Below are 15,800 nucleotides of genomic sequence, written 5' to 3' on the forward strand. Positions count from 1 at the left end.
TCACTGGTAAAAACAAAAATCTGCCGGCCAATGCAGGAAACGGGTTTGATTCCTGGTCCGGGAAGATCCCACATGCTGTGGAGCAAGAAAGCGCGTGTGCCATGACTCGCGCCTGCACTCTAGAGCCCAGAAACCGCAGCTGCTGAGCCCAGGCGCTGTAGAGCCTGTCCTCCACAGCGAGAAAAGCCACCACAATGAGAAGCCCACGGGCTGCGACTGGAGAGTAGCCCCTGCTCCCCACAACTAGAGAAAAGCCCCTGGAGCCACGAAGACCCAGCATAGCCAAAAACAATTAAAATTATTAAAAATAAATAGGGCATTCCAGAGAGGCAATCCCTCCCTATTCAGAGACTTAGAGGTAGGAGAGGCACAATTGGTATTGCTGGAGCATAAAAGTTGGACGTTGAATTGTAAGAGATAAAGCTGTCCTTGAAGGTGATGGGCCAGATCATGAAGGGCTTCTTCCATGAAAAAGAATAATTTAGATTTTTATGTTGCAGACAGCAGAAAATCATTGATGTAAATTTCAAACCATACTGTATGCCAGACAAGTACCTATAACCCTATTGCAGAGTCAGTATATTCTCATTTTATAGTTGGGACACTGATGCTCAGAGAGATTAATTTATCTTGCCCAGGTTTTCACAGCTACTAAGTGAAAGAACTAGGGCTTAAATTTAGGTTGGTTGAGTCCTGACCTCCTGTCTGCTCTTTAAACTATATTTTACAACCCCTGTAGCAGGGGGAAAAAAATAGATATTTTTACTTTTCAACTAGTCTGACTTCTTTACCTCCCATCAACTCTAGTAAATTCAAGTTTTTAATGTAAATTCAAGTTATTAACAGTTAGGACTCAAGTAAGTTTTAGTCTTCTGAAGACTACAGTTATTTTACAGTTACTTACCTCTTGCAAACTTTTTATTCTGGCGCCATCTTCTATATAGATAATTCAAATAACTGTTGGTTTTTATTGAAATGCCATTTGTGGGGGAGGGGGGACTCACCATTGAACGTCATGGACCAATCAGTATGATGGCATCTGGTCCCATCACTTCATGGAAAATAGACGGGGAAACAGTGTCAGACTTTATTTTTTTTGGCTCCAAAATCACTGCAGATGGTGATTGCAGCCATGAAATTAAAAGATGCTTACTCCTTGAAAGTAAAGTTATGACCAACCTAGATAGCATATTAAAAAGCAGAGATACTACTTTGCCAACAGAGGTCCGTGTAGTCAAGGCTATGGTTTTTTCCAGTGGTCATGTATGGATGTGAGAGTTGGACTGTGAAGAAAGCTGATCCTAAGAATTGATGCTTTTGAACTGTGGTGCTGGAGAAGACTCTTGTGAGTCCCTTGGACTGCAAGGAGATCCAGCCAGTCCATTCTAAAGGAGATCAATCCTGGGTGTTCATTGGAAGGACTGATGCTGAGGCTGAAACTCCCAATACTTTGGCCATCTCATGTGAAGAGTTGACTCATTGGAAAAGACCCTGATGCTGGGAGGGATTGGGGGCAGGAGGAGAAGGGGATAACGGAGGATGAGATGGCTGGATGGCATCACCAACTCGATGCACATGAGTTTGGATGAACTCTGGAAGTTGGTGATGGACAGGGAGGCCTGGCGTGCTGTGATTCATGGGGTCGCAAAGAGTCGGACACGACTGAGCAACTGAACTGAAAAGAGAAAAATTTGAAGTACTAATTCCATTTCTGAAACATTTCTGAATCTTCAGTATGTAAAAAGAATAGTAATTATTTTAAGAAAATTTAATATTAAGCTTGATGTTCTATTTATATAGATGTAGTTCACTGATTAAGTAAATGATTTCTACCTCATAATCCTGGTGTGCACATTTAGCTTGAAGTACTTCAGATGTTATCCAAATAACCCTGAGATATCTCTGGCTACCTTAAGGTATTATTCTCCTAATTTTAATGACTGTTCCTGTAGTAAGTCCTGGAGACAGAGATGGCAGTGGTTAAAATACCAAAAAAAAAAAAGAGATGGCAGTGGTTGCACAACAGTGAAAATGTACGTAATGCCACTGAACTGTACACTTTAAATGGTTAAAATGCTAAATTTTGTGTTATGTATATTTTGTTATTGTTGCTGTTGAGTCACTCAGTCATGTCTGACTCTTTTCCACCCAATGGACTGCAGCATGCCAAGATTCCCTGTCCTTCACTATCTCCCAGGGTTTGCTCACACTCATGTCCATTGAGTTGATGATGCCATCCAACCAATTCATTCTGTCACCCTCTTCTCCTGCCTTCAATCTTTCCTGGCATCAGGGTCTTCTCCAACGAGTTGGCTCTTAGCATCAGGTGGCCAAAGTATTGGCTTCAGCATCAGTCCTTCCACTGAATATTCAGGGTTGATTTCCTTTAGGATTGACAGGTTTGATCTGTAGTCCAAGGGACTCTCAGGAATCTTCTCCAGCAACACAACTCGAAAGCATCAACTCTTCAGTGCTCAGCCTTCTTTATGGTTCACCTCTTACAGCTGTACATGACTACTGGAAAGAGTTGTGTCTGACTCTTTGCGACCCTGTGGACTGTAGCCATCCAGGCTCCTCTGTCCTTGGGATTTGCCAGACAGAAATACTGGAGTGGGTTGCTGTTCTCTTCTCCAGGGGATCTTCCCGACCCAGGGATTGAACCCACGTCTCTTAATGTCTCCTGCATTGACAAGTGGATTCTTTACCACTAGCACCACATGGGAAGGTAGCTTTCACTCTGTGGACCTTTGTCAGCAGTGTGATTTCTCTGCTCTTTAATATGCTGTCTAGGTTGGTCATAGCTTTTCTTCCAAAGAGCAAGAGTCTTAGTTTCATGGCTGCAGTCACCATCTACAATGATTTTGGAGCCTAAGAAAATAAAGTCTGTCACTGCTTCCATTTTTTTCCCCATTTGTTTGCCATGAGTGATGGGACAGGATGCCATGATCTTTGTTTTTTGAATGTTGAGTTTTAAGCCAGATTTTTCACTCTCCTCTTTCACCTTTTATCAAGACACTCATTAGTTTCTCTTCACTTCCTGGCATAATGGTGGTGTTGTCTGCATATCTGAAGTTATTGATATTTTTCCCGGCAATCTTGATTCCAGCTTGTGCTTCATCCAGCCTGGCATTTCTCATGATGTACTCTGCATAAAAGTTAAATAAGCAAAGTGACAGCATATTGAAAAGCAGAGACATTACTTTGCCAACAAAGGTCCATCTGGTCAAGGCTATGGTTTTTCCCGTGGTCATGTATGGATGTGAGAGTTGGACTGTGAAGAAAGCTGATCGCCGAAGAATTGATGCTTTTGAACTGTGGTGTTGGAGAAGACTCTTGAGAGTCCCTTGTACCGCCAGGAGATCCAACCAGTCCATTCTAAGGGAGATCAATCCTGGGTGTTCATTGGAAGGACTGATGCTAAAGCTGAAGCTGCAATACTTTGGCCACCTCATGCGACGAGTTGACTCACTGGAAAAGACTCTGATGCTGGGAAAGGTTGGGGGCGGGAGGAGAAGGGGACGACGGAGAAAGAGATGGCTGGATGGCATCACCGACTCTGTGGACATGAGTTTGAGTGAACTCCGGGAGTTGGTGATGGACAGGGAGGCCTGGCGTGCTGTGATTCATGGGGTCGCGGAGAGTCGGACACGACTGAGCGACTGAACTGAACTGAACTGAACTCCTTTCCCAATTTTGAACCAGTTCATTGTTCCATGTCCAGTTCTAATTATTGCTTCTTGACTTACATACAGGTTTCACAGGAGGCAGGTAAGGTGGTCTGGGATTCCTGTCTCTTTAAGAATTTCCCACAGTTTGTTGTGATCCATACAGTCAAAGGCTTTAGTTAATGAAGAAGAAGTCCGTGTTTTTCTGAAATTCCTTTGCTTTTTCCATGATCCAATGGACGTTGGCGATATGATCTCTGGTTCCTCTGTCTTTTCTAAATCCAGGTTGTACATCTGGAAGTTTTTAGTTCACATAATGTTGAAACCTAGCTTGAATGATTTTAAACTTTACCTTGTTAGCATCTGACTTGAACACAATTGTGCAGGAGTTTGGACATTCTTTGGCATGGCCCTTCTTTGAAAACTGACCTTTTCCAGTCCTGTGGCCACTAAGTTTTCAAATTTGCTGACATTGAGTGCAGCACTTTAACAGCATCATATTTTAGGATTTGAAATAGCTCATTAGAAATTCTACTACCTCCATTAGCTTTGTTCTTAGTAATGCTTTCTAAGGCACACTTGACTTCAACACTCCAGGATGTCTGGCTCTAGGTGAGTGACCACACCACATGGTTATCCATATAACCATGGATATAGTTCTTTTGTGTATTCTTGCCCACCTTTTCTTAATCTCTTCTGCTTCTGTTAGGTTCTTCTATTTCTGTCCTTTATTGTGTCCATCTTTGCATGAAAAGATGGTATCTCCTTGGTATCTCCCAAGTTTCTTGAAAAGATCTCTGTCTTCCCCATTCTGTTGTTTTCCTCTATTTCTTTGCATTGTTTACTTAAGAAGGCTTTCTTATCTCTTCTTGTCATTCTCTGGAACTCTACATTCAGTTGGGTATACCTTTCCCTTTCTCCTTTGCTTTTCTCTTGTCTTCTTTTTTCAACTATTTGTAAGGATTCCTCAGACAACCACTTTGCCTTCCTGCATTTCTCTTTCTTTGGAATGGTTTTGACCACCACCTCCTGTACAGTGTTAGGAACCTGCATCCATAGTTCTTCAGACACTCTGTCTACCAGATCTCATCCCTTGAATCTATTCGTCACCTCTACTGTCTTCTCATAAGGGATATGTTTAGGTCATACCTGAATGGCCTTGTGGTTTCCCCTACTTTCTTCAGTTTAAGCCTGAATTTTGCAATAAGGAGCTCATAATCCAAGCCACATTCAGCTCCTGGTCTTGTTTTTGCTGACTGCATGGCGTTTCTCCATCTTCAGCTGCAAAGAATATAATCAATCTGATTTCAGTATTGACCATCTGGTGATGTCCACGTGTAGTGTTGTCTTCTGTTTTTGGAAGAGGGTGTTTGCAATGACCAAGTGTGTCCTCTTGGCAAAACTCTGTTAGCCTTTGCCTTGCTTCATATTGTACTCCAAGGCCAAACTTGCCTGTTTCTCCAGGTATCTCTTGACTTCCTACTTTTGCACTCCAATCCCCTATAATGAGAAGGACCTCTTTTTTTGGTGTTAGTTCTAGAAGGTCTTGTAGGTCTTCATAGAACCATTCAACTTCATCTTCTTCAGCATTAGTGGTTGGGACATGGACTTGGATTTCTGTGATAGTGAATGGTTTGCCTTGGAAAGAAACAGCTCATTCGGTCGCTTTTGAGATTGTACCCAAGTACTGCATTTCAGACTCCTTTGGCTATGAGGGCTACCCCATTTCTTCTAAGGGATTCTTGCCCACAGTAGTAGATACAATGGTCATCTGAGTTAAATTCACCCATTCTGGTTCATTTTAGTTCACTGATTTGTAAAATGTTGATGTTCACTCTTGCCATCTCCTGCTTGACCACATCCAATTTACCTTGATTCATGGACCCAACATTCCAGGTTCCTACTCAGTATTGTTCTTTACAGCATCGGACTTTCATCAGACCTTACAGCATCAGACTTTACTTTCACCACCAGACACATGTACAACTGAGTATCGTTTCCACTTTGGCCCAGCCTCTTCATTCTTTTTGAAGCTATTTCTTCACTCTTCCCCAGTAGCATATTGGACCACCTACTGGCCTGGGGGACTCATCTGGTGTCATATCTTTTTTGCCTTTTCATACTGTTCATGGAGTTCTTAAGGCAAGAATACAGGAGTGGTTTGCCATTCCCTTCTCCAGTGGACCATGTTTTGTCAGAACTCTCCCCAAGTGTGCATCTATTGAAAAATGAAAAGTTAAATCTATATGTAGTGGCCTGGAATGATGGCCATTCAATATTATGTGTTTAAAAGTTGTAGAGTTGTTTAATAATATAGTATGTGGCATGATCCTAAAATACAAACCAGAACTATATATATGTTTGAGAATAGAGAAAGGTGTAGATGGATTCGTATCAAACTGGTAAAACTGATTCTGTTAGGGTGGTAAGTTTAGTGATGGACTTAAATTAACTTTTTGTACAACCATGTTGTTTGATATGTTGTAATATTGTTTTTGTAATTGTTTTTGAAACTTTTGAAGTAAAAAGGCCAGGAGGGAAGGGGGAGTTGTCTTTAACGATAGAAATTATAATAGGGCTCACAGTGTGAGTTGCTGACCCAAGAATGGTGCAAGAGAAACCTTGGTGTTAGTAGTGATCTGTACCTTGATGCAGATGTTGGTTACATCAGGTGTATTCACTTTATAAATATCCATCTAGTTTGTATGCTTATGATTTGTACAGGTTATTATGCATATCAATGAAATGTTTCTTAAAATTATGGCACAGAAATACAATGAAATTCTTTGTTTTCAAAAATACTTTAAATATTTAATGATACATGGAATTGTCCCCGAAACAACAGTCTCATCATTATAAAATATATAAACACACAGAATGAAGACTCCAATTAAAAAATGACAATATTATTAATAGATATTATGTCCAGATACCACTTTTTTTGTTTGGGGGTTAGGGGGTTGGGTCATTGAGGAAGTTGGTAGAATTTGGTAAAGAAAACCAGGTTACAGGATATTAAGCAAAAATAAAAGTGAAGGAGAGAGCGAACGATTTTTTTTAAGAAAGAAAAACAATACTACTATTGTTAGTATTTCTTTTTTAACTAACTGTAAGGTCAGGTAATTTTTTTTTTTTTTTACCCCAGCTAGGAAGAGACTCCTACTAGGAAGGAACTTAGATTTCAAACTATCGAGTATCATAGTAGATCCTTATGAAAAAGCCTCTCCTTCAGCAAATTCATGCTGAATTACAAATAATTCATGCTGGATACTTAAGTTTTGTTTCTGTTTAAGCATTTAAAGAAACTGTCATTGATAGGATAGTTTCCATTGATTATAGTAGATGCAGCTCATAGTAGTTTAAGAAACCTGTACTCTCCTCCCAGTTTTAACTAATTAACTATTGTAATTTCCTCTGATCTTTTTGCTCTATAGTTACCACTCAGGGGGCAAATAATATCCCTTCCAGCCAGAGTGATAATAAAATAAGAAAATATATGTGAAAACACATTAATAGAATTAAACACTATCCATTTGTAAAGTTACATTCTTTTTCTTGTTTTTTCTTCAGCCCAAAGTCATTAGTTGTGAACGTGGTTATTTCAGGTGGAGTTTAACTTAAAGAGTTCAAAAGTTGAAGTTTATGAAAGAATGCATTTTTTTCAGTCGTTTTGCAAATGTAAATGCAACATGTAGTGTTTATTCAAGTGTGAGTTGTGATGCAACATGTAGTGTTTATTCAAGTGTGAGTTGTGATGCTATCCATTTTTAATATTTTAGACTAAATATTGGTATTTAGTACTTTATATATCAAATTTAAATATAAACATTTGTTATTCTAAGTATTGTTGAGCCGTCAGGGGAATTAGCAGGCTTTTTTCCCTATTAACAGTCATTCTTAATTATTAACCATGTTAATTTAAAATGATTAAAATCCCAAATCAGATCTCCAGGTGTCTCGCAGGGGGGTTGCTTTTTTTAGATTAGCCCTTAAATCAGTAATAATCTGGGTGGAACTAGAGTTGGGTTAGGTTGGAGAAAACTGCGTGGCACTAGGACCCAGGGGGCTCCCGTGAGCGGATCTAGGGGCCAGATTGCAAATTCGCGGTGACTCAGTCTGGTCGGCTCCTTGCGCTCAGCGGCCGCGGCGGCAGCAGCAGACGTTGGCGGCCGAGCTGCTAGGATCAGTTCCCCCGGGTTTCACCGTCCGAGACTTCCTTCGGGGCGCCCCAGGCAGGTCCGAGGCGTCCGGGGAGCGCAAGGGTCGTTGTGGCGGGGAGGAGCGGGGCGTGCTCGGCTCGGGAAGCCCTCGGGCCTGTGCACGGGGAGTAACATTTGCTCCGTCTCTTCCTGTGTCTGGCTTTATTTGCAGCAAACCAAGATGGAGTATGAGTGGAAACCTGACGAGCAAGGGCTTCAGCAAATCCTGCAGCTGCTGAAGGAGTCCCAGTCCCCCGACACCACCATCCAGAGAACCGTGCAACAAGTATCCTTTGCGAGGCCTCGCCGCCGCCCGCGCCGCTCTGCCCGCGCCGGGCCCGCTCTCGGCGGCCGGGAGGCTCCGCCGCCCCTCCCCCTCCAGCGCCCGGATCCCTCCGCCCTCCGCGCGCCCGCCCGCGAACACGGCCCGCCCGCCGCCGCCGCCGCCCCTGCCCGGCGCCTCGCGCACGCGGCCCTCGTGCCCCGAGCCGGGCCGCCGGCTGGCCCGGCGGCTTCCGGCCGCGAGAGGCCGGGGGCGCCCGGCCGCCGCCCGCGATCGCGACATGTGCGCCGGAGGGGCGCCACGTCCTCGCTCGCGGCGGGCCGCTTGAGAAGGCGGAGCGGCTGGGTGCCGGCGCGGACCCCCGGCGAGCAGGCCCACACAATGCGCCGGACGCGGAGGGGGCGGCGGGCCCAGCGAGGGGCCGGGCGGGAGCGCTGCGTGCGCCGCCGCGCTCGCCGGCCTGAGTGGGGTGGAGCCGGCGCGGGGTTTGAACTCCCTGGGTGTGGGGCCCGGGGTTTCTTCCAGGCCCTAGTCCTGAAGAGCCGGAGACCTAGGAATGAGGGCTCCCAGACTCACCTCGGGGCTGCTCAGGCTAACACCTGTTGCGAGCTCCCTGCCTCCCAAGTGAGAAATCTTTGGCTCGAGATGGTCTGCTCAATTACCCAAGTCTTAACCGAGTTTGCTGGTGTAGCGGTCCTGTTGCTAAGGCTTTACAGGCAGGAAGGCTTAACAGAAGAACCAGAACCTCTGCTGTGTGTGCTCTCTGCAGTGCCCTAAACTGCGGTCAAATGGAGAGCTCTTCCTGCATCTAATAAAGGAAACAAATTCACCCGATCATAAAATAACTTATTTTAAGATGAAGTTAATTGTTTAAAAACTTAAGCCTGTGTGCAAAAAATGCCTGTTAATTTTTATTGTTAATAAACAGGGAAAATTGGTTAGTATGGAATTTGGTAAGCTCTTTTGGTGTAGTTTGGACTTACTTAAATTTAAAATACTATAAATTTGGGGTTAAATCGAATTACTTGAGAAGCTCTGGTAAATAAAGTTTCTCAAAAGTACTGCATTGCTGTAAGTTAAAAACTCGAATAGGCGAGTAAGTAGCCTTTTGGTTAATTAATACTGCTTATTTTTAAATGGAAGTGTTAATGATTTAGGTCTACTTGGTTTGGTGGTGGTCTTTTTTTTCTTAAGCCATTTTGCTAGATACTGCTACTACTGAGGGAATAGTAGTAGTCGGTTTGGGGTGTATTGGAGCTTGTATTTGAAACATTGCTGTTACTCAGTCTTAATTTGTATTGTCATAACTTTAGAAATGATAGAAGTTGATTTTTGATGAATTATAGGTGTTAGTATGATAGTTTAGTTAGCCAAGTCCCAAACCACATTGTAATTTATTCTGTAGCATTGTATATCGTAATTTCTTGTTTTAGTACGTTATTTATTAAGTACTCTTTGCTCCGTACTGTGCGTGGGCTAAGAATCAAATTTACAGTTCATTCTGTATGCCTGGAGCATAGTATTCTGTCTGCATAAGGAACAATTTAAGTTTCAGTAGATAAAGGTTAATAGTATTTTTAAAATACACAGTGCTCTATATTTTCAAAGTGCCTAATGATGACCTTGTTCTTTGTTTCCTTAGGAAAGAATGTAATTACTGTTTTTGTATAAACTTGAGTACTTTCAGGAAGACCGTTATAATAATATGGATAGATAGCTCAAGTTCTAAGGAAGTAAACCTTATTAGGAAGTATTTATGAAAAATTATTAGCATATCAGCATACTGTTAATCTTGGCTGTTCACTAAAAAAAGAAATCACTAGGGTTTTTTGGTCAAAGAAAGTACACCTTCTAGGGAAATGTATGATGATAGTTAATATATGTTCCAGCCACTGAACACTGAGAATATTCTAGTGTATGATAAATAGCTGATATGGTGTACCTGGAGTTTGTGTAGTGGATTTAATTTAAAGATTTAGGTGTACTGAGAAAATTCTAATAAAACCCAATTAGAGGTGCTATTAAAAAGCATATTAGGGTTTAAAAGGGCATGAAGAAAGACATAGTAGAGCATTATGTCATTGTTGCCTGCCAGCAGGATGAAAACCTGCATATGTGTGTCACTGGTAATGGTAGATGGTGGGGAGGGGAGATAATTGTAGATCTATTGCAGTGCAGTAATTTCATAATAGTGGCATTATATAATAAGATTTGATATGTAGACTTGTACATAAATAGCATTTTATCTAAGTTTCTTGAATTCTGAAGAAAAAAGAGTCTAATAAAAGTGTTTAAAAGGCATTTTTATAAGGTTAATTTCTGTAAGTGATCTCTGAAAGACTTGTTTTTGTTCATTTGGAATGTTTTCATTTTTGTCATTGTTTTATACTTTAATACCTTTCTGATTAAGATTTGTTTTTAGTTTTAAGTTCAAATAAGTCAAAGAAATGGTTCTGAAAATTTTTTTTCATACAATGTGCACTTGTACTGAAGGTGGAAGTTGACTTATTTGTATTGAAAATAATTGATGTAAAATAATTTAATATTTCAGCCATAAAGCTCATAAGAGGTTTAACGCAGCCATTGGTGTGTTCTTGGAATAGTGTATTGATGGTTTTAATAAGATAACTTTATTCTTACTGGAAAAAAAAATGCAAGCCTAAAAATCAAAAAGAGATTCTTGATTTTAGATTAAAAATACTGAATTCCTTCCTTAGAAGTTTCCTTAACTACTGTTTGTTCTAGAAACTGGAACAACTCAATCAATATCCAGACTTTAACAACTACCTGATTTTTGTTCTTACAAAATTAAAATCTGAAGGTAAGTAGGGTTTGTGTTGAAAGCTACTTAAAAGTTTTTTACATTTTTTTTAATAAGTCTTTGAGATGTACTAAAATATACGAAGAATTACTCATTTCAAAGGATTTCATTTTGTAGGAGTCACTTGCTTTAAAGATGTGGAATGAAAGTGTCACTAACATTCAAAGCATTTGGATGTTTGATGAGCAGTCAGTTGTTAGTTGGGTGTTTTTGTAATAAATTCACTCATTCTTTGCAAATGAAAAGGCATTTTGCTTCTGTCCTTGTACACGAATGTCAGAGAGAGATTGATTGTTTTAATACACAGATTGAATGTAGGATTTACTAAAAACTTACTATATGTGTGATCATATTTGTATGATAGAAAGTTGATTTAACCAAAACGAAGTCCTATATAATCCCAATACCAGATAATTGTTAATCCCTTAATTCTGTACCTCAGTTATATGGCCATGTACTATTTTAATTGTTAACAAAAAGTAGAATCATTCTATTCATAGACTTGTAACTTTTTTAAAACTTCTAACAGTATACATGAAACCTTTTCATTAACTATTCTGCAACCATTTTAAATGACTTCTATAAGAGAGGTTGAAAACTAATTTGATTTTTAAATGACATGGTCATTCGATTGTTTCCTATACATGGAATTTCTCTCTCTCGACTTTATTACACGAATATTTATGGAGCACCACTCCTTGGCAGGCAGTTTGTTGGTTCAAGAGCAATAAAAGTGAACAGAATAATAAGAATCTCTGTCCTCATGGAGCTTACATTGTAGTGAGAGGTGTTCTTAGAGTTGACTATTCCCTTCCTGGAATGTTGTCAGACACTCAGAATGCACTTGGGTATTTTTTGAGCAACTGATTGGCTTCTAAATGAAAGCACTATACTTAGCCTTTCAGAAGTCATGGTGCTTCATTAGTGCTTCTGTAGTTAGTAAAAGCACTATACTTGGAGTTGGGAAATAAGTCTTAAACTCTGACACTCATTTCATCTCTTTTTCATCTACAAAATGCCTGTGTTAGACTACCAGACCGTATGTAAGGTTTCAACTCTTAAGCACTAGTGAGCGGGTTAATGACCTTCAGTTCAGTTCAGTTCAGTCGCTCAGTTGTGTCCGACTCTCCGCGACCCCATGAATCACAGCACAACAGGCCTCCCTGTCCATCACCAACTCCCGGAGTTCACTCAAACTCATGTCCACAGACTCGGTGATGCCATCCAGCCATCTCATTCTCTGTCGTCCCCTTCTCCTCCTGCCCCCAACCTTTCCCAGCATCAGACTCTTTTCCAGTGAGTCAACTCATCGCATGAGGTGGCCAAAGTATTGCAGTTTCTCACTAATCTAGTATTTATTCAGACTTTAATATTTCATGCCAGTGTATAGTGATTTATTTTGAATTATTTTAAAATTTTCTAGTCAATTTTAGGAATTTTAATTTGTGATTGAAGCATGTAAGAGAAACTTTAGAAATTTCAAAATTTAAATTGCCAAAAAACTAAAAAGTCCTTTGACATATCTTTAAATTCAGCAGTTAAATATTCCTAGTTTGATAATACATATTAATGTGATGTATAATATAGAAATTTTATATTTCCCACATAGAAGTTGTAATCAGATAATGCTCTAAGAACTTTATATTTAGTAAATGAATTTTCTAAACATACTATTTTACTTGAAAATTTTATTTTCACCAAGCCAACTATTCTCTGTCCTGTCCTCATCTTAAATTCCGAATATTAAGATTGTTATGTTATACTCTTTCTTAACACTTTCTTGGGATATGAGGATACATCAGAAGTATTTTTAAAAGCAGACAAATGACAAACTTACAATTCAGATAGCAGCAAGAGAGGTTGGTGTATAACTGTCTTCCAGAAGATCTATGAATTATAAAACCATGATATGTTGGTAAAGGTTTTATGTAACATTTTCTATTTCTTCCTGTATTTATTCATTTATTTGGGACACAGGGTTGCTATATCTAGTTTTCTGTTTTAAAAAATTAGCATTGTGACCCATCTATATTAGAGAAGGAGCATAAGTAAAGTCTTTAAATCAATATGCTTATTTATTTAGGAACCTTTTTGCTTTTCCTGCAGTAAAATTTTAGATATGGGGAGACCTTAGAGGTCAGCTCATCTACTTCCCTCACTTTGCAGATGAGAATTGAGACCTAGTAAAGGCGTCTTTTGGAGAAGGCAATGGCAACCCACTCCAGTACTCTTGCCTGGAAAATCCCATGGACGGAGGAGCCTGGTAGGCTGCAGTCCATGGGGTCAAGGAGAGTCGGACACGACTGAGTGACTTCACTTTCACTTTTCACTTTCATGCGTTTGAGAAGGAAATGGCAACCCACTCCAGTGTTCTTGCCTGGAGAATCCCAGGGACGGGGGAGCCTGGTGGGCTGCCGTCTGTGGGGTCGCACAGAGTCGGACACGATTGAAGCGACTTAGCAGCAGCAGCAGCAAAAGCGTCTTTAAGAAAGAGAACATAGTTAATTTTAACTCCTTTCACCTTGTGATTTTTTTAAAACTCTCCATCTTGTAATCATAGTTATAAAAATGGTATAGTGTGTTCATTGTAAGTAAATACACATGCCATTTAAAATAAAATTACACAACTGAATTATTGATGGCTAACAAGACAAAAACATGTATTGCTCGAGGAAGTTAAATATCTGGCTATTCTTTTATGGAAGTTTTAAACTTTGAAGAGAATTTAGAATTGCTTTTGTTTCTAAGTTACTGATTGAACGGTGGTAATGGAAACCAGGAAGAAATTTTTGGAGGGTGACATAAAAAGCTCATAGGCTATGTTGTTGTGGTGGCTCTAATGGTTTATTTGCAAAGAAACACAGTCTTTTTGTCCCTCCATGCTGTACCCTTGAGTTCAGTACCAGTCAGACTTTGGGAACATACGGAACACATTGGGTTATTTTATTTTTTAATAAAGTACGTAAAACAGTAGTGTTGAAATAGCATACTGTGTTCAGTATACCAGCTCTTTAGGTCTTCCAGCCCTTTAAGGAGGGTGATATTATATCATCATCAAGTATAGGCTCTGGAGACAAACGCCTCAGGTTGATACTTTGGCTTCTGCAACTGGTTGTCTATTCTGTGTGATTTAGGCAAAGGCCTCAGTTTCCTTGTTTGTGCAGTGGAGATAAATTAATTATTGTCTCATGAGGTTGTGAGGATTAAATGCAAACTACTTGGAAAGCACTTAGCAGTGTTTGGTATGTAATGAGCATTGAGAAAAAGTTGACTATTGCTAATATTGTTGGTGATAATACAGATTCTTAAAGCATCAGTTATATTCTACTAATATTAAATTGGTTCTTCAGAATTTGTTAATATCATCTACGGATTAAACTTCTTTTACGTAGATTCTTTTTTATTTAATCTTTTGGAAATTTAAAAATTGTTTTACCCTCTCCCCCCTTTTCTTTTTAGCTCTGAGGCAAGTGAAAAACATGATATAAATGAACGGCAATTATTTGTATGTGAAGGTGATCCCATATGTTCTTTGTCCACTTAATTTTTAATAGGATATCTTTAGTGACTAATACTTTCATATCTGTAATTTGATGCTTGTATCAGGTTCCAATAAAGCTTGAGTACATTGGCCATATATAAACTTAAATTAAATCAGTGGTTCTCAACCAGGTGCAGTTTTGTTGTGTTCCCCCGCCCATCCCCTTCTCATTGCCCAAGGAGACATTTGACATTATCTGGAAATGTTTTTGATTGTCACAATTTGGAGAGGCGATACTGGCATCTTTGGTCAGTGATTCTGCTAAACACCTTACAGTGCACGGGACAGCACTCCTAAAGAAAGAATTACCTAGCCCAGAGTGTCAATAATGCCGAGGTTGAGAAACCCTGAGCTGTAAATCATGGAGCTAATCCTTTGTAATCATTTACAGTATCTCTCCCCGCTGGTTATAGCAGATTAATGAAATATTACAATCAGTTTTTTAATATGTTTTAAAAGTTAACATTCTTGATAAATTTTGAAATGAAAACTACTTTAAAACTCAGTAGTATTGTTATTTTATTACAGATGAACCCACAAGATCATTGAGTGGTCTCATTTTGAAGAATAATGTGAAAGCACACTTTCAGAACTTCCCAAATGGTGTAACAGACTTTATTAAGAGTGAATGTTTAAACAATATTGGTGACTCCTCTCCTCTGATTAGAGCTACTGTTGGTAAGTGATCTGTTACAGTTTTGCTTATCTTGTTTGTGACTGGGTTGGTTTCTGACATGACTGATCATTTCCATAGGAAATTTTGTCAATCCAGTTCATGTTGAATTGTGATGGGGAAAATTTTTCATTGCTTCTTTTGATATAATGTTAATGATTACCGGTGAAAGTTCTCTTAATCCTATGAGACCAGGTTCACTAGTAGTTACTTAAAAGTTGGTTAAAATGGGGCGTTAAAAAGTGATATTAGTGTAGGATTACTGTTTTTTCTTTTTCTTTAACTGTCTTTCTTGTGTCCTACATGGAGTATAATTTCCAGTTTCACTTTCTTTTACATATAAAGAAAAACTTCTTTGTAAGACAATTTATGTGTAGGACCTTTGGTTTTTACTCCATCCCCCCCTTGTTTTTAATATTTGCCTTGTATACACCTAATTAACATCAATTTTGAGTCTTTTTAGAGTATTTCAACTTGTTTTCAGTGGAAGAGCAAATTTCTGTCATTTTATGAAATACTGTATTAAAATGCTTAATTACAGTAGCTGAAATAAGTAGTTTTGGGAACCAACACGACTGACCGTTGGTAAGCACACACATCCTCTGGCGGAAGCAGAAA

General features: G+C 39.6%; 1 protein-coding gene across 3 annotated transcripts in view; it reads left to right on the forward strand.

The window, feature by feature from the left end:
- TNPO1 (transportin 1) overlaps positions 1 to 15,800 on the forward strand; it is a 99,883-nt gene that overhangs the window by 34,203 nt on the left and 49,880 nt on the right. The window contains exons 1-4 of one of the 3 annotated variants that reach the window (XM_055421880.2): positions 7,455 to 7,901; positions 8,037 to 8,150; positions 10,893 to 10,968; positions 15,038 to 15,187. In XM_055421880.2, coding sequence (XP_055277855.1) covers positions 8,046 to 8,150; positions 10,893 to 10,968; positions 15,038 to 15,187 — 331 coding nt within the window. In that variant the 5' untranslated portion in view covers positions 7,455 to 7,901; positions 8,037 to 8,045. Of the gene's footprint in view, positions 1 to 7,454; positions 7,902 to 8,036; positions 8,151 to 10,892; positions 10,969 to 15,037; positions 15,188 to 15,800 lie in introns of those variants that run through there. The other 2 variants (XM_055421881.2, XM_055421879.2) reach the window with 2 other exon arrangements.

Source organism: Moschus berezovskii, chromosome 18 (genome assembly GCF_049115385.1).
Source record: "Moschus berezovskii isolate FMDL1 chromosome 18, NW_MosBer_1.0, whole genome shotgun sequence".
NCBI lineage: Eukaryota > Metazoa > Chordata > Mammalia > Artiodactyla > Moschidae > Moschus > Moschus berezovskii.